Below are 19,338 nucleotides of genomic sequence, written 5' to 3' on the forward strand. Positions count from 1 at the left end.
TATTTTTAGTAGAGACAGGGTTTCACTGTGTTAGCCAGGATCGCCTGGATCTCCTGATCTCGTGATCCGCCTGCCTCAGCCTTCCAAAGAAGATTCTGCATTTCTAATGAGTTCCCAGGTGAAGCTGCTGCTTTGAGTCCATACACCCCACTTTGAGAAGCCAGGTTCAGTCAAAAGCCTCGTGTTGTCAGGTGGGATATTATTGTCCTGAGGAAAGAGGCAGCCCACCTCAGCACAGAGCTTACCAGCACTAGCGTCTCTCAAATGGCCGGGATGTGGATCCCAGAGGCCCTGGGGCAGTGAGGCAGGGCAGGGATGGCTGGAGTCTTGAGTATCCCTGGAATACCAAACATATGGTCATTTTCTATGTGTGCTATGAGGTGGACCCGTTAGGGAAGTGCCACACAGTCTTCACAGATCTCTCGCTGGTTCTGTGAGATGTGGACTTGAAGATGGGAAAGAAGGGATGTGGGGGCAGGTGGGAGGTGGAGATGGTGAGGTGGTAGGTTTGAGAATATAGAGGGTTTCATGAGCAGAAATTCGTTGTCTCAGATGGAAGAAGCTGCCCTGAGGGCCTGTGTGTTCTCTCTGTTCCCCCGGAGATTCCCCCTGCCATGGCGGATGGCCGTCACCCCCTCTTCCTGTGCCCATGCCTCTTCCCGAGTTCAGAGTTATGCCACTGTGGTTTTAGTTAGAAAAATCAAGTGTCAGGCATTTATATTTGTATGCTTATTAGATAGTGTTTTTTCTTTTCTTCTTTCTTTTCTTGTTTTAGAAAACTTAAAAAAAAAAAAAACAACTTTCCAAAATGTCAAAAGAATGATATGTGTGTATATTTACAAAAAAATGCCTGTATTTATCATTTATCTTTGCCCTTGTTGAATGTTAGAAAGTTTTCGTTTTGTTCAGTGATAGCCCAAGCCTGGTGTACAGTAGGAGTTCAAAAAATATGTGTTGGATATTCAATGACTTGATTACTGATTGCAGTGCTTATTTTCTCTTCATCCGCTAGATGTTTATTCTTTTCAAGAAGAAGAACCTGTTTTGGATCCTCATTTGGCCAAGCACTTAGCGCATTTTGGAATTGATATGCTTCATATGCACGGGGTGAGGTCTCCTTTTGTTTCTGTTTCCACCTTACATGGGGTAGGGGTGGGGAGAGGGCGAGGGAACTGCTTGATTTATTTAATATATAATTCCTCTAACGTGGATCTTCATTTTATAGGTTTTAGCTTTTAATTGTTGCATTTACTTCTTGCACTTAATTAATAGATGTTTTCTTTTGATTGCCAGCTTAGATTTTTTTATGCTGTAATAAAAATGGCACCTCATCCAATACTCTTTTGGTTTAGTTGGAGTTTACTTGCAAAATTAGTCTCCTTTGATGGGCAGTTGTGTGAATCATTCTTTGTTCACGAAGCGCAGATGGTGTAGGGAGATGACCTTTAAAATTATCTGTGACCAACATCACTTTAATTAATTTCAGGAAGGGAAGCAAAGCTCCTAGGGGACAGAACGAATAAACCAACACATTACCATTGATAGAGAAGCTCTGCTTCATTTAATATTGTGTTTTCAAGTTGATGTCATGACTATATAATATTTTTCCCTTTAAGGAACTATTTAAATGTGCATTTTGTTTTAGCCCTTTCCTTCCAGGCTGCCTCCCTCTCTTCATGTTCCCATTCTGCTTCCTCTTTGTCACTCATTTCTACTTTTTTGTTTAGTTTTCTGTGCTCTTCTTTGCACCTCCGTCTTCTCTCACAGCACTCTCAAGTCTCATGGTTTTAGTCCATATCCTCTCCAGCTGCCTGGCCTTTTTGTTTGCTGTGTTGCATTGAATATTCTCTTGAATTTAGTCTACTTGCTTCTTTTTTGATTCCTATTTGTTCTTCATCCTCCTCCTATCTCTTTCCCTTTCAGTCTTTCTCTCTTTAAAATCTTTGTTTTTTTTTTGAGATGGAGTTTCGCTCTTGTTGCCCAGGCTGGAGTGCAGTGGCGTGACCTCAGCTCATTGAAACCTCTGCCGCCCGGGTTCAAGCAGTTCTTCTGCCTCAGCCTCCCGAGTAGCTGGGACTACAGGCATGCACCACCACATCTGGCTAATTTTTGTATTTTTAGTAGAGACAGGGTTTCGCTATGTTAGTCAGGTGGGTCTCGGACTCCTGACTTCGAGTGATCCGCCCACCTCGGCCTCCCAAAGTGCTGGGATTACAGCTGTGAACCACTGCGCCTGGCCTCTCTTTAAAATCTTTTTCGTGTGTATTTTAAAAATTGTGGTAAAATATATATAATATAAAAGCTACCATTTTAACTATTTTTAAGTGTGTAGTTCTCTGGCATTATGTACATTCACATTGTTGTACCACCATCACCATCTCTCAGTCTTGTTTATTTCTCTGCGTAATTGGGGGAAAAATGGCAGAAACATCCTATGCTATTAGAAATAATTAATGGGACATGACCTTTGAGTGGGAATCACATTTAAAGTTGTTTTTCTTCAATGACTTTGTCTCAGACAGAGAATGGGCTCCAGGACAATGACATCAAGCCGAGGGTCAGTGAGTGGGAAGTGATCCAGGAGTCGGGCACGAAGCTGAAGCCGATGTATGGTCCTGGCTACACGGGTCTGAAGAACTTGGGCAACAGCTGCTATCTGAGCTCTGTCATGCAGGCCATCTTCAGCATCCCAGAATTCCAGAGAGCGTAAGTGCCTTCCATGCAGACCAGGGCATGCAGCACTGCCCTGCCCCATCTAGGTGCAGTCCACTCAGTGTGTGCTGCGAAGCCCATCTTTATTGCTTCAGGACATTTTGCCACCTTTTCTCTGGCCTGCCTTCTACAGAGACTGGGTGAGAACATTTGTCAAGTATTATGGGGATCAGGTGAGATAAGAAGAGCTTCCTGGCTGGGCGCAGTGGCTAACGCCTGTAATCCCAGCACTTTGGGAGACTGAGACGGGCAGATCATGAGTCCAGGAGTTCGAGACCAGCCTGACCAACATGGCAAAACCTGTAATACAAAAATCAGCCAGGGGTGGTGGCATGAACCTGTAATTCCAGCTACTCAGGAGGCTGAGGCAGGATTACTTGAACCCGGGAGGCAGAGGTTGCAGTGAGCTGAGATTGTGCCACTGCACTCTAGCCTGGGTGAAAGCGCAAGACTCTGTCTCAAAAAAAAAAGAAGAGCTTCATAAACTGAAAAGCACCATACAGGGGTTTGTTATTAATAATGGTTTCTGCTTTTTGACCATCACACTATATACCAAGAATATATTAATCATTAACCTTCACAGCAGATCTGCCAATTCCCTCCTACAGATGCACTAGGAGAGATCCAGTGATTGGTCTGGTTACTGTCTCTCTTGTGGTGGACTGGAATTTCCTCAAGGATTTAGGGCTTTCATTTTTTGCTACTCAAAGTGTGGTTCATAGGCTGGTGCTGCTCCTTGTACTGCTGGATGTGGGCCTGCAATGAGATAAGTTTGGAAATCGAGACTGAGCGCTGGGAAATTGTAACAATTTGACGTTGCTGTTGTGTCTTACAGCAGCATTTCATTTTTCTAATAATTTCTGTATTTTTAAACTTTTTTTATTTTTAATTATTATGGGTACATAACAGGTGTATATATTTATGGGGTATATGTGATATTCTGATACAGGCATGCAGTGTGTAATAATGACATTGGGGTAATTGGGATATTCGTCACCTCAAGCATTTGTCATTTCTTTGTATTAGGAACATTCCAATTTCATTCTTTTAGTTATTTTAAAATATACGACAGATTATTGTTGACTATAGTCGCCCTGCTGTGCTATCAAATACTAGATCTTGTTCATTCTAATTATACTTTTGTACTCATTAACCATCCTACTTGTATTTTTCAAAGGTATCATCTGTCTGAGTTGAAATAAACAAAAGAACTGACCCTTTACCACAGATAATTTGAGAGGCACTGATTTAGGTACTCCCTGACTGTGCTTGTACACGACTGCCTTCCTCCTCCCACACCGAGGGGCATGGCAGCTATGTCTTTGGCTGTTTTCTTCCTTGGGTGTACTAAGGACAGGGAGCTATAGAGCCCAGGAGCTGTGGCTGGTGCACTCTCGTGCAGCCACTGCCTAAGTGTAGCGAATCATCCTAGTGTGTTCCAGAGGTTGGGTTCCACCTTACTTTAAGTGTGGAAGAGGACATGTGTGTGCTGAGATAGGCAGACAACATATCAGGAATAGTCCAGGTCATGTTTTACCCACATGGAGTTGAAATCCTGATGGCTTTAATGGAGGTTTATCAAAAGTTTGTCACATACCCTTCTCTTTCCGCTCTTGGTGTTTGGAGACGTACCTCTTCTTGCTGTTTTCTGGCTTTGAAAATTTGTGGTCCATTTTCCATGTCTATTTTTCATTTTTTCATCCAGCCAATAGAGAGTGAGTTCTTTTCTGCTAAGCAGTGTGCTGAGTGTGTGGGGGTCAGTGGTGAGCAGAAGGACATGGTCCTCACTCCCAGGCGTGAAGTAAGCAGGAGATGTAGGCATTAAGAAAATAATCATAGGAATAACTGCATGCTTATAAACGTGGTACATTCCATGAAGGAGAAAGGAAGGAGGTGGTCAGAGAGGAGCCTGTGGAGAAGGGACACACATCGTGGTGCACGTGTAGGAGGAGTGAAGACAGAGGCTCTGTGTTTTTGAGAATTTAGTATTTGAATCTCTCCCTAGTCTTGTTTCAGGAGTCTTAGAATTTTATGTTATCTAGTATTTTACATTCTCATTTTATTTTCTAAACATTTACTGGATATATTAGAACATGAGCAATGAACTATTCATATATGTCTTCAGTCTTTTCATACTTTGACCAAATATCACTGGATTGAAATACTTGTTCTTCTCATTTCTTTTTCCTCAACAGGTCTAACTCAGTGGAGTTAGATTCAGGAGCAGTGTCTTCCTTTTGAAAGTAGAAAAAGTGACTCAGGGCCTGGCACGGTGGCTCACACCTGTAAACCCGGGACTTTGGGAGGCTGAGGCAGGAGGATTACTTGAAGCCAGGAGTTTGAGACCAGCCTAAGCAGCAAAGTCAGATCCCATCTCTACAAAAATGAAAAAAAAAAAAAAAAAAAATAGCCGGACATGGTGGTGCACACCTATAGTCCCAGCTACTCAGGAGGCTGAAGTGGGAAGATTGCTTGAGCCCAGGAGTCTGAGGTTGCAGTGAGCTGTGACTGTGTCACTATACTCTAGCCTGGGCAACAGAGTGAGATCCTGTCTTTAAAAAAATAACAAGGGCCGGGCGCAGTGGCTCACGTCTGTAATCCCAGCACTTTGGGAGGCCGAGGCGGGTGGATCATGAGGTCAGGAGATCGAGACCATCCTGGCGAACACGGTGAAACCCCATCTCTACTGAAAATACAAAAAAATTAGCTGGGCGTGGTGGTGGGCGCCTATAGTCCCAGCTTCTAGGGAGGCTGAGGCAGGAGAATGGCGTTAACCCGGGAGGCGACAGAGTTTGCAGTGAGCGGAGATTGTGCCACTGCACTCCAGCCTGGGCGACAGAGCGACTCCGTATCAAAAACAAAACAAAACAAAACAAAACAAAATAAGAAGGCCGGGCACAGTGGCTCACTTCTGTAATCCTAGCACTTTGGGAGGCCGAGGTGGACAGATCACCTGAGGTCAGGAGTTTGAGACCAGCCTGGCCAACGTGTTGAAACCCTGTCTCTACCAAAAATACAAAAATTAGCCGGGCATGGTGGTGCATGCCTATAATCCCAGCTACTCGGGAGGCTGAGGCAAGAGAATTGCTTGAGCCCAGGAGGCAGAGGTTGCAGTGAGCCGAGATTGCTCTACTGCACTACAGCCTGGGCGACGGAGTGAGACTCTGTCTCAAGAAAAATAAATAAATAAATAAATAAACAATAAGAAGAAAATTAAAGAAAGAAAAAAAAAGAAAAATGGCTCAGAAAGATTAACTGGCTTATGAACAGCCATAGTGTAATTTGGGAACTTGGCCTGATTCCTTGGTACCCTGTGTGCCACTTGCACCTAGTTTACATTTCAAAATAATTTTTATTGAGGATTGAATCTAAATAAACTGGTATACAAATGGAATGACAACCAAGATAGATTGCTAGATAGCGAAACTACATCTTTTTAAGAATTGCTAGATTACAAACAGGAGGTATAACATCTATGAAAATTATCTAGCGTCACTTCTGCATTTTAATTTAATTTTGTTATAATGGAAAATTTCCTTCATCAGTTAGAAAAGGGATATATACAATGATAGCAAAATGGACTTCTCTCTTTTTCTCCCTGACCTCAGGTGCCAGCAAAGTGAACTTTTCTGACATCAAAGATTTATTCTTGGCTGGGCACGGTGGCTCATGCATGTAATCCCAGCACTTTGGGAGTCTGAGGTGGGCAGATCACTTGAGGTCAGGAGTTCGAGACCAGCCTGGCCAACATGGCAAAACCTCGCTCTACTAAAAAATTAGCCAGGCATGGTGGTGCATGCCTGTAATACCAGCTACTTGGGAGGTTGAGGCAGGAGAATTGATTGAACCTGGGAGGCAGAGGTTGCAGTGAGTCCAGATCGTGCCACTGCACTCCAGCCTGGGCAAGGGAGTGAGACGCTGTTTTGAAAAAAAAAAAAAATTATTCTCTTTACTCTTCTGTCTATTTTGCCTTAAAGTGTAAGCCTATTCATTAGTGTTCATCATTCCAGTGAGGTTTTTTTGTCTTGTCAGGTTTTGAGATGTGATTAAAACTGGATCATAAAAGAGCTTCTGAGTTCATCATGTTATGTATTGTTAGGAATTCTTCAGTGTAGCCCCTACATCTAAATAGTTTAGCTCCGAAGTTCGGTTTGTGTCTTGTTTGTCCTTTGAATGGGACTGGCCCAAAGAAGCATGCTCTGTTAATTTTGATGTAGGTACATAATCTAAGCTACAACTTGTGGACAGCAGGTGCCTAGAAGTTTCTAGTAGTTAGGGAATCCAATTAGAGGTCATTGCCAACTAATAGCGTATCATGCTTCTCTGCTAGGGCTTCGTTGCCATAATACCTTTTCTGTTTGGTTATTGTACTCAGTTATGAAAGTTAATTGTGTGATTGTGTGACATAAATGTATTCATTGAACAAATATTTACTGAGTGTCTTTTACATGTCAGATGCTGTTCTTGTGCTGGAGATGCAGTGATTTAGATAAAGTTGCTACCTTAATGAGATGACATTCTAGTATATAATCTCTGGAAAGACAGATACTAAACAAGATGTATTAGTCTGTTCTCATGCTGCTAATAAAGACATACTTAAGATTGGGTAATTTATAAAGGAAAGTGGTTTAATTGACCCACAGTTACCCATGGCTGGGGAGGCCTCACAATCATGGCAGAGGGCAGATTAGGAGCAAAGTCATATCTTGCCTGGTGGCAGGCAAGAGCTTGTGCACTTCTGCAGGGGAATCCCATTTATAAAACCATCAGATCTCGTGAGACTTATTCACTCTGACGAGAACAGCATGAAAAGACCTCCCCCATGATTCAGTTACCTCCCACAGGGTCCCTCCCACCACACATGGGAATTATGGGAGCTACAATTCAAGATGAGATTTGGGTGGGGACACAGCCAAACCATATTACAAGTAAATTGTAAAATTGCAAATAGTGATGCATGCTAAGAAGAAAGTCAGTCAAAAGCAGATGGTAGGGAGTGAGAAAGGGTGGAGGCGCCCCTCTTGTTTTATCTGAGGGTCTGGAGAGGTGACTTGTCAACAGGCTTGAGAAGGAGCTGCCAAGCAAGGATCTGTGAAACAGCATCCCAGGAAAAAGACAGCAGAAGGCATGACCTTGAGACATGAGCAAGTCTGTCACGCCCTCGGACGGCAAGAAGGACAAATGGTGGGGATGTTGTGGGCTGGGGGAACACAGTGGCAGATGAGGTCAGAGAAGTGGGCAGAGTGGGGCACATGAAGGACTAGAGAAAGGGATCTGCTTTTGGATTCTTCTTCCTAGAGTTTTCAGGCTAGAGAGTTAAAGACAACGGGGAAAGGACAACACAAAATAGAGGGTGTGAAATAGGAAGTGAATTTAAGAAGTGAAAGGAGTGATTGTGCATTATGATTGGAGATCAGTGTTAAAGTTGGCACCGTTCTGTCAGAATAAGCTTGCAGTCGCTCCAGGGACAGTGGATGGGCAGACACAGCCAGCAGAGTGGTTCCGAACTTGGCCTGGTGCCAGGCTGCTTGGGTCCATTCTGGGCCTCATTACTCCCTCCCCGGTAGACTTTTTTTTTTTTGAGGTAGGGTCTTGCTCTGTCACCCAGGCTGGAGTGCAGTAGTACAATCACAGCTCACTGCAGCATTGACCTCCTGGGCTCAGGCAATCCTCCCACCTCAGCCTCTCGAGTAGCTGCAATTATAGGTATGTACCACTGCACCCAGCTAATTAAAATTTTTTTTTTGTACAGTTGGGGTCTCATTATGTTGTCCAGGCTGGTCTCAACTGTTGGGTTCTAGCAGTCATCCCTCCTCGGCTTCCAAATGTACTGGGATTACAGGTGGCTTGGAGGCTTTGGAAGCTACCTAATGAATTTGCATCCCAATTTCTCACCTCTCTAATGCGGATAATGATAACAACAATCCCTTCCTCATATGGTTGCAATGAAGACTCAATAGGCTAATATAGGAAGCCCTCCAGAAAATGGTAGCTGTCACTGCTATTGCAATTTTGAGATTATTGGAATAATTTTTAATGTTAAAGAAAAAAAATTACCCAAACACTTGTTAAAGATGGTAAGGCAGACTTTATTCAAGGGGGCCCATGGCCATAGGTGTAGGAGCACTGCAACGGGGCCTGGCAATGGGGGAGACATTGGACTCAACTCTGATTCCAACAAGGTCAAGTGGGGATTTATAACCAAGGAGTTGGGTGGGGCCAGGGGATGGAAAATCACAAAGAAGAAACATCAAGGATAAGAGGTTTCTGGCTACCCAACTTAATGGGATTACTGCTGAAGGCAGGCTAAGCTGGTCAGATACAAGGATGGGTGATTTTCACTAAACTGAATTAGCAGGATGCTTACTCAAACTGGATCTACAAGAACAGAGAGGAAAGCCCAAGGACAGGCCCAGTCAAGCAGAGGATTCAGAGGAGCCTGACGACGGTTTGGTTTAAGTCGAGTCTTGTCCCTAACTGTACTGTTGTCTTTTTTGTTTTTTTGAGACGGAGTTTTGCTTTGTCACCCAGGCTGGAGTCTGGTGGCACGATCTTGGCTCACTGCAATCTCCACCTCCAGGGTTCAAGCGATTCTCCTGCCTCAGCCTCCTGAGTAGCTGGGATTCCAGGCACGTGCCACCGCGCCCAGCTAATTTTTGTATTTTTAGTAGACACGGGGTTTTGCCATGTTAGCTAGGCTGGTCTCGAGCTCCTGACCTCAGGTGAACCACCCGCCTCAGCCTCCCAAAGTGCTGGGATTACAGGTGTGAGCCACGGTGCCTGGCCTCTGTACCATTGTCATCGAGGTGGTGATTATTGTGATGGCTTAGTCAGTGGTTCTTAACTCTGGATGCATGTTAGAATCACTCGGGGAACTTTTAAAAGACATTCCAAATCCCAGGCCTCAGTCTCGAGCAATGAAATTGGAACATCTAGGGGTGGTTCTGGCTTTGGTAAATGTAAAAGAAACTCTTTGGGTGAATCTAACTTACAACGAGGGTTGAGACCCACTGATAGAAGGATAAACGTTTCAGGAAGGTCATGAGTGCTGGTAGGGGTAGAATCTCAGGAAAAACTTTTCTTCAGGTAGATTGTTTAGTTTGACAAAGGGGCAAGAAGGTCTTAGCAAGAATTTCGATGGCTTGTTTTGGTTCTGTTTTTCTTGCAGTTGCTATGTTTTAACTATTGCCGCTCATTTTCTAGGTATGTAGGAAACCTTCCCAGAATATTTGACTACTCGCCTTTAGATCCAACACAAGATTTCAACACACAGATGTAAGTGGCAGAATTTTTTTTTTTTTTTTTTTTACGAAAAGCATCCAATAAAATGTTCATGGTGGTTATCTCTGGGTTGCAAAATTAAAGGCAATTCTTTATGTTTTTTTTTTTTTTTAAAGTGTTCCAAAATGAGAATGTATTACTTTTATAAGAAGATAAAGTTATCTACAAAATACTGAAGAAAATTTGAAACTGGTATCAGTGTGAAGCAGAATCAAATAAATAAGTTATTTGTGTGTAATCCACATCAAATGCTCCACTTAACAGCAGCTGTACTTATTGATATTCATAGATAAATGTAATATTGCTATGGAAAAACAACAATGACCTTTTTGTTTTTGTTTCTCTGTCCTGGCCAGGACTAAGTTAGGACATGGCCTTCTGTCAGGCCAGTATTCAAAGCCTCCGGTGAAATCTGAACTCATTGAACAGGTGATGAAGGAGGAGCACAAGGTAAGCGTCCGAGCATTTGCCATGTTGACATGTAGGTAGGGAGGAGCTTTAGAATGTGGGTTTCCTCTGATTTGGCACATGGTGGCCATAAATTTAGCAAGCTGTCAGAATAGTAATGTCATTTCAGTGTCTAGGGTGCCTGTCTGTATGCTCTTAAAAACTGTGACAAGGAATAGCTAGCCAGGGTTGGGTTTATAGAGACAGTTGCTTCATGGATTATACATGTGTGCCATCATTAACCATCTTTAGAAACAGTATTCTTTATAAAATAGAGCTGAAATCGAAGGACTAAATCTCATAAAAATATAAACATTTTCTCCTTGGTACCACAGTCTTGGCACTTATAGTGTCTTCCTTCTCCTAAGCCTCAACTTTGTTGGCTAGAGTTTCACAAGAGTCTGGTTGTTAAAAAAACAACACACAGGGTCAGGCATGGTGGCTCACGCCTGTAATCCCAGCACTTTGGGAGGCCGAGGCAGGCAGATCACCTGAGGTCGGGAGTTCAAGACCAGCCTGGCCAACATGGTGAAACCCTGTCTCTACTAAAAATACAAAAATTAGTTGGGCATGGTGGCGCATGCCTGTAATTGCAGCTACTCAGGAATTGCTTGAACCAGGAGGTTGCAGTGAGTCGAAATTGTGCCACTGCACTCCAGCCTGGGCGACACAGTGAGACTCCATATCAAACAAACAAACAAACAAACAAACAAAGAATAACACACAGATTCCTTAGTCCCTCCTCAGGACTGAGGAATCAGAATCTCAGGGGAGGGCTTGGCGTTCCTCAGGTATGGTAAGCTGCCGGGTGGTTCTTAAGCACACTCAAGTAGGAGAAACTCTGTGGGCCAGTCATTATTAATTAACAGAAGCACTGAAATATGGGCTTGATCTTTTAATGGCCAGACCTGCATTTCCACTGCCCCTCCTTATGCTGCTCGTTGTATAACTCCAGAGGGTACTACTCATAACTTGGTCTTTTTGAGTGGTGCCCTTGCAGTTGTGCAGTGCACAGCTTACACATCTGTGTTTGGCACTGTTCTCTCCCTTTGCCACAGATGCCCTGAGTGGAACTCATGCCCCACTTCCCCACCACCTGCTCTGGCTTCCCAGTACCCTGTCTTGACTTACTGGGCAGGCTTGTTCAATTCTGTGTCTCAAGTGTTTATCTTAAGCCAGTCCTTCTTAGCTAATACCTGTAGACTGACAGCAAGAATCAACAGTGAATAAATACCCTCTTGTCCATAAGGAAGCCAGCTAGTTGTGGAAATGGAGCAAACAAGGGAAAGGAGGTTATGAAAAGAACATACAGAGGCAGCCTTGGGGGCGGGCAGAAAGAATTAAGTTGTGAAGAGGATGGAGAGGGAAACAGACATTCTGAATGGCAAGCCCAAGAGACCAGAGTGGTACGGGAATAGGAAGAATTGAAGTTCTCAAGTTGAATTGTTACCCAGCATTGTAAGATAACAAGGTCCTTGTCCACCAGAGGCTGGAAGGCTCCCATGTGAGATACAGTTGAGGAGGTGGCTTGAGGGTAGGGCTGGAGTTTGGGGTTATCCAGGCTTCTTCTATTTCTGTGCTTCTGTGAAACTTTAAAGAGGTGATTGTGGATAAACCTCAGTCCAAAATTGTGTTATGATCGTATTTGTTCTGAGTTCTCATCCAGGCGGTGTCACTTCTTGTATGGCTCTTCTGGGGCAGGGTCTGTGCTCTCTGGTGGAGGTGAAGGAGCTGGGAGTAGGACTCAGGACCTTGGCTTTCCCTCCTGGTTCTGCAAGGAGCTGTGTGATTATGGGCAAGCCATGCCACCTTCCGATCTCACCATTCAAGTAGTAGAATTGGTCTAGGTGGTGGTGGTGAATGTTTTAAGCCCAGGAGTCCCCTTTCTAATGTAAATAAAATCTGTGCACCTTACGTGACCGTTTCTGTGCTTTTGGGATCTCCTTATTTGAGAAAATGTGAAATGAAAAATCATCCATTTAGTGCTGTTTGGAAATAAAATTTGGTTTTGTTAATATTACAGTATCCTTTTATGTTAAAAAAAGAAGTTCTTATATGAGCAAGGCACACTATCTATGCAGTCTACAAGTAGTATCTGTTTGGAGTCCTTGTCTCTCTTCCCGCATTGGATTTGGTAGCCGTAGTGTAGTAGCTCTTTACATCTCCAGGGTCGGAGGCTTGTAGGTGGGAGGCACTGCTCTGTCTGGATCGAGGTGTGTGATCTGAAAGCACTTGGGCCATCTCTGGGATGTGTTTTGCTTGGTCCACACATAAAATCTAAATTTCCATGTTCTCTTAACCACTCAGAACGTCTAACAGTCCCAGGCCTGCGATGACAGCTGGAGCCAAGGGCCAGACCTCCCTTCACACAGGTCACATAGTCCTCAGCTGGCTCCGGTCCCTTTATGACTCATGACCTGACTGGGACTCTGGGTATTTGGATTTGTGACCCTTGATCTAGATGACTTGTGAAATCCTTTCCAGCCCTCAGGTGCCATGATCTAGTGATCTTAAAGAAAGAATCCTGATTGTGAGAAGTATATAGTGTGCATTTGGGCAGGGGCAGGGAAGGCCCGTCCAGCTGGGTGTGAGACAAGTGGGTCTTTGGTCCAGCATTGGTAGTATTCCTTTAACACTCAAATAGAGCTCACATTGACCATGATTTTCCTTGTGGCCCTGGGGATGTCCATTTCAAGCTGTTCCTTGAATAGACAAATAATTTACAGCAAAAATCTCCACTTCCCTTGACAGTGGAAAGAATTAGCTTCTCAGGCATCAGGATTTTCACTGGCAGTTGGTTTCAAAGGAACCAATTCGTTAGGCTCTTTCATTTTCTCAGGTACCTGAAGCCCTTTGGAAGGATGGACCTGTCCCAGGCCGCTGGTGTTTGTAACTTATAGATGAGCCTGAAATGCCCCAAGATAGGGCAAGAAGATTCACTGAAACAGAAAAGGGGATAGATGATGAGAGGAATGTGTGGTGGAGGGGAGAGAGCATGAAGGATGGGTCAGAGCCATGTGGCAGAAATGCCTTTTTCCAGGGCCACCACCACTCATGATCTTAATAACTAGCATCACATAGTGCTTGCAAAGGGCCAGGCTCTGCCTGTATGTTCACTGATGCAGAAACGGATGTACAGAAGCCTTGCCCAAAGTTACAAAGCCAGTGAGTGGCGGAGCTGGGAGTTTGGCTCTGGAGTCTGTGTTTTTGATCACTGCATTATCCTACTTCCCTAACAGTTGTTCCAAGACTTATTTCAGGCTCCCAGTGCCTCAGTGTGTGGATGGTGGCAGGTGGATGACAAAAGGGGGCATTTGAAGTTTGCAGAATTACCAGGTAGCCCAGTTACAAGGGTTTCTCACCGGTGTCTTACAAGTTGGGTCATTTCTAGAATATATACTTCCCGGTATTAAATTAATCTGCTATAAACCAAGGTTAAATCTAGCTTTTTATATATGCATGCTTAATAAACATCATCATGCATAAAAAGGTGGCCATATTTATTTGTGGTACCGCCATTTTTACTTAAATATGTTGAATTGAATTTTAAGATTAACTTGTGCTTACAATAGATAATACTATAAAAGGGCATTTTTTTCTTCAAAAAATATTTTCTCTATGCATTCTAAGGCAGTGCTTTCAAATGTTTTAAAGCTGAACACTCTGCCTTATTTCTTCTTCCAAAGATAACATATTTTAAATAACTCTGTATTCTGTACAAGCTGCATTTCTTAAGCGACAATTTATTTGATTTATCATCTAAATAATCCTCAACACATAATTGCTGGTCTCAACCTTTTATCAACATGAGATAACTAGTGTTCTGCTTCAAGGTGATGTAATTTTAGCTGTGAATGTAAGAGCTTTGTTTCCCTTAACCTTTATTTTCCTAGGTTAGACACATGTAACCTTTCGGATTCACCTTTGAAATATGAGTAATAGTTTGGGAATGCCCCTGTCCTCCTAGCTTAGGAGATTTGGGGTTTTGGCCTAGGTTAAACACTTACTGGTCCAAGGTTTATTGTTTAAGGTGACAGACTGGATTAAGAAAATGTGGCACATATACACCATGGAATACTATGCAGCCATAAAAAAGGATGATTTGGGTCCTTTGTAGGGACATGGATGCAGCTGGAAACCATCATTCTCAGCAAACTATCACAAGAACAGAAAACCAAACACCACATTTTCTCACTCATAGGTGGGAATTGAAGAATGAGATCACTTGGATTTGGGAGGGGGAACATCACACACCGGGGCCTATTATCGGGAGGGAGGAGAGGGGAGGGGTTGCACTGGGAGTTATACCTGATGTAAATGACGAGTTGATGGGTGCTGACGAGTTGATGGGTGCAGCACAGCAACATGGCACAAGTATACATATGTAACAAACCTGCACGTTATGCACATGTACCCTAGAACTTCAAGTATAATAATAATAAAAAATAAAATAAAATAAAATAAAAATAAATAAATAAATAGTGATACCAAAAAAAAAAAAATTTTAAGTCAATAGACTTCATATACCTTTGTTTTAGGGAAAGGCAGACATGTGTCTATCTTGCTTTTATCCTGTGGTTTAAAAGTATCTGTTCAGGTATTGCTCTGATGTGATAAAAGTCTCAGTCTTGCTGCTTGCTTATTAATTAAAGCATTCAGCTCAGGGGAATATGAGTGGACTGTGTCTGGCTGTCGGAGTGGTGCACTCTGTTAAACAGAAAGTCCTGTGTAAGCATTTGGGAGAGATTCTGAACACTGAAGGCCTCCCTCTAATTTTAGCTGATCTGTTTTGCAATTGCTGATGGAAAAAGTAAGTACAGTATCTTATTAATATGACAGGTTCCTTAGTTGGGTGCTATTTTGGTGACTTCCTGGGTCTCTGTGTTATAAAGTTAGTGGTCAGGACTAGCCATTGCTTCAGGTGTCTGAGAGCCAGCTTGCAAGTGAGAGCGTGTGTTCCGTAAAGGCAGGGCTGACTCTTGGTCAGTTTTGGTCTCTGCCTCTCATCTTGTGAGGTGTTGGACCCATAGGGGACACTCAGGTGATATCACTGGCTCATTGCTAAATGGGAAACATGCTTTCTTTAATTTAATTCTTTGGTTCTTATTTTGGATTTTTGGTTTCTTTTAGGGAACTGCCTTGTCCAGAGCCTGACCTTTTTTTTTTTTTTTTTTTCAAACGAAAAATTATTTAAATTTGCATCTGTAGCTATAATACCTTCTTTCTTCTTTTAACATAAGTATTGTATTAAAAGTTAAAAGTGTTCAGCCAGGTATGGTGGCTTACACCTGTAATCCCAGCACTTTGAGAGGCTGAGGTGGGAAGATTGCTTGAAACCAGGACTTTGAGACAAACCTGGGCCACACAGTAAGACCTCTGTCTCTAGAAAAAAAAATAATAAAAGAATTAGCTGAGCACAGTGGCATGTGTCTGTAATCCCAGATACTTGGGAGGCTGAGGTGGGAGGATCACTTGTGCCCAAGGGTTTGAGAATGCAGTGAGCTGTGATTGCACCATTGCCATCCAGCCTGGGCAACAGCAAGACTTCATCTCTTTAAAAAAAGCTGTTTAAAGTGTTAAAAGCACAGCAGCAAAATTAACAACCATCCCTTAGTATCACAAATACCTAGTCCATCTTCTGATTTTTCCCTGCATTATCCAAGGTGTCTTTCTAAAGTCCCCCTCCCTTTCTTTTTGCAAACTATTGATTTGTTGAAGGAGCTGGACCATTTGCTTTAAGTTTGCTCTAAAGATTGCTTCCTTGAGGTATTGTTTGACTTGTGTTTGGTATAAGGTCGCTAGATCTGGAGGCTTCATGAGATTCAGGCTCAACTTTTTCAGAGCCTGACTCTCTAATAACTAGGTGTGAAGTGAGCATATTAATAATTGAGCATGGGAATTAGTAAGATGTCCCCTCTGAAAGTGGAGAGTAGGCATGGGCATGGGTGTTAGCAGATGGGGCCAGGTAATGATCAAGGCACTAAGCTTGGAGTAGATGAGTTTGAGCTAAGATGCTCTAACCCAGCTGTGAACCCCAGGAACTGGTCTGTAGCATGATATGAGGAGGAGGTAGCATCTGTCTGGTTAGGAAACTTTTTCAAATAACTTCTAAATGATAGACAACTCTCAAGCAATAGCTTGACTGTTGAATAGAGGATTAAGAAAAGTTGGTTGAGGAAAATGAAGAAATGAAGTGGTTACAGAAGTGTGGGAGGGGAATGGCTGAGACTGAGCCACAGTCCAGATATGGGACTGAATTTCTAGTGTTTCCCAGCATGGTCTGTATTGAAACTTCTCCTGATTGTATGGCCACATGATGGCCCAGAGCAGTAGCTAGCTCTTCAGAATTTACCGGCTCGTTAAACTTTCCAGAGTGGCTGCTTGCTATGGTCTGTGTTGGGGACTGGCAACCACACCAAACTTGAATCACAGATTATAAGAAATAACACTATCAGCAGCAGGCAGTGAATGCATGCTGACGTGAATGCCTAAAGAGAAGTGCACAAATGCTGAGGGATTTATTCCAAGTGGCGCCTCTCTACTCTCGAAAGTGGAGAAATAACTGTTGGAGTAGCTTGTGATGTTGGCCCTAGAGTTGTATGGGCTTGAAGAAGGATTATGCAGACTCTTGATGTGTTGTCTTCTCTTTGGCAGCCAGTAGGATGGACTCAGGGACCTCAGAGATGAGATGTTGGCACATGTATACCCAAAACAGCATAAGGACACTAGAGGGAGGGGGTGGAGAGACTTTTTTAGGTTTGTGACCCTGGACTTCACACCTCTGTGCCTCAGTTTTCCCATCTCTCAAGTGGAGATAATCATTATCATCACCACCTCATGGGGTTGGGTGAGTTAAGAAAAATAAATATGTAAAGTGTTAAGAACTGTGCCTGGCATGTAGTAGGTATTCATCCAAGCACCTGAGTTTTTATAGCTCTCCGTAAATGTCTGCTTAATGAGTACATAAATGTTAGCCATCATATGAAGCTAGATGTTATTACTGCGTGCTTGTGTCAGCTGATACTATGTGATATGTATCAGCACTGTGAATGAAGAAAGTCACAACTTTTACATAGGTTTCAGGAGGTATATATACAGGTAGTAAAATTAATTGTGCTTTGACTAGCGCTGGAAGCACAACTGAAGCCGTGTATGTGTGTAAGCTGGTCATTTATATACAGGTTGTCAGTCCTTAGATGCCCAAATGCTGCCACTTTGAGGAATTCTTTGAGAGCTGCCAGTGGTGCTTCAGGTCCTCTGTGGTGTTCCCTAACATTTGTTATCGATGTGTGTGTATATGTCTCTCATCTCTTCTGTTGTCTGTAAGCTCCTAGAAGACAGAATCTCCAATAGTGCTCTGCGTGAAGCAGGCAGTCACTAAATACTAAGAGTCCAGACCAGGTTATGTTTTCAGCAAGACAGGGAAATTCATCAGATTTTTATTAGAAAACACTGCATAGAACATGTGTGTTGGAGGGATGTTATATATAGAGCTGCCTCTTTGTTGCAGGGAGATAGATAAAGGAGTTTTCTCATCACCTGTTGCATATGACTGTGATTCTGCAAACGTGTGATGGTCCCCAGACTACAGGCATGGACCTGGATGTCCATGAGAATTCAAGGAGGTTTAAGACATGTCCTCCACCTGCAAAGGCTGCAGAGACAGACCAGAAGCAGGCTGAAAGTTAAAGAAGGTAGAAGCCAGGCTGGGCGCAGTGGCTCACGCCTATAATCCCAGCACTTTGGGAGGCCGAGGCAGGCGGATGACGAGGTCAGGAGATCGAGACCATCCTGGTCAACACGATGAAACCCCATCTCTACTAAAAATACAAAAAATTAGCCGAGTGTGGTGGTGGGCGCCTGTAGTCCCAGCTACTTGGGAGGCTGAGGCAGGAGAATGGCATGAATCTGGGAGGCAGAGCTTGCGGTGAGCAGAGATTGCGCCACTGCACTCCAGCCTGGGCGACAGAGCGAGACTTCGTCTCAAAAAAAAAAAAAAAAAAAAAAAAGAAGGTAGAAGGCAGTTTGTGCTTTGGACTCAGAGGAGCGGAGTATGGTCTGCAAGCTAAGCAAAGGGAGGTTTTATGGATAAGTGGGTAGGTAGCAGCTTCAGCATTTGCAGAGAGGACGTAAATTACTTCTTTGGCTCAAATGACAAGGTGAGGTTTATATGACTGAGACCTAAGTGTGCTTCAGGACCCACTTACTTGTTTTTGCTACAGACAGCCTGGAACTGGAGTCAGAGCCACTCCAGTTAGGCTTTGTTAGCTGCATGGCAGTTGGGTGTTAAGACCACTTTGAGCTGAAAGGCCTGTCTGGCACTTCTCTACCAGTCTCAGCTTCCCGAGTGAAGATAAGACTAGTGCCCGCTTTCTAGGGTTACCAGGAGTATTAACGAGACAGTAGGTATCACCATTAGCAGATGGGCTGAACTTGGAGGAAACATTTGGGAAACAGCTTTATCAGGTGCATACCTCTGTCACCAAAGGCGATGTGGAATCTTCCCACCTGCCTCTTCAGAGCATCCTGGGCAGATCTCCTAGATTCCTAGTGATTTTCTGTAGGTTATCGTATTAAAAAGCCAGTTTTAGGCTTCTTCGTTCTACCAAACTCAAGAGTTTCAGAAAACAGCAGTGCTGAAGCATTAGTGTCGGCATCTATTTTTTTTTTTTTTTTTTTTGGTGTATGTGGGGGTCCTTGCTCCACTTCTTTGCTTCTTTCCACCCGCTGCTGGCCCCTCCATAGTCAGGGGTCAAGGGAATTGGAGATTAGAGAAGTAGGCAGAGTTTTTTCACTTACCAAGTGCTGGTGCACTCCCTCTGGGCTGCCGCATGTCTCCTGTCATGGCTGGCCTTTTGTAGGGGCACATTAGTGGTTTCTTAGAGCTGCCTCCCCGCA

General features: G+C 43.5%; 1 protein-coding gene across 1 annotated transcript in view; it reads left to right on the forward strand.

Moving 5' to 3' along the window:
• LOC105489963 (ubiquitin specific peptidase 13) overlaps positions 1–19,338 on the forward strand; it is a 130,402-nt gene that overhangs the window by 67,745 nt on the left and 43,319 nt on the right. Inside the window, exons 7-10 of the mRNA XM_011755135.3 lie at positions 1,013–1,107; positions 2,519–2,706; positions 9,916–9,987; positions 10,350–10,443. Coding sequence (XP_011753437.1) covers positions 1,013–1,107; positions 2,519–2,706; positions 9,916–9,987; positions 10,350–10,443 — 449 coding nt within the window. The remainder of the gene's footprint in view (positions 1–1,012; positions 1,108–2,518; positions 2,707–9,915; positions 9,988–10,349; positions 10,444–19,338) is intronic.

Source organism: Macaca nemestrina, chromosome 2 (assembly GCF_043159975.1).
Source record: "Macaca nemestrina isolate mMacNem1 chromosome 2, mMacNem.hap1, whole genome shotgun sequence".
In the NCBI taxonomy this organism is placed as follows: Eukaryota; Metazoa; Chordata; class Mammalia; order Primates; family Cercopithecidae; genus Macaca; species Macaca nemestrina.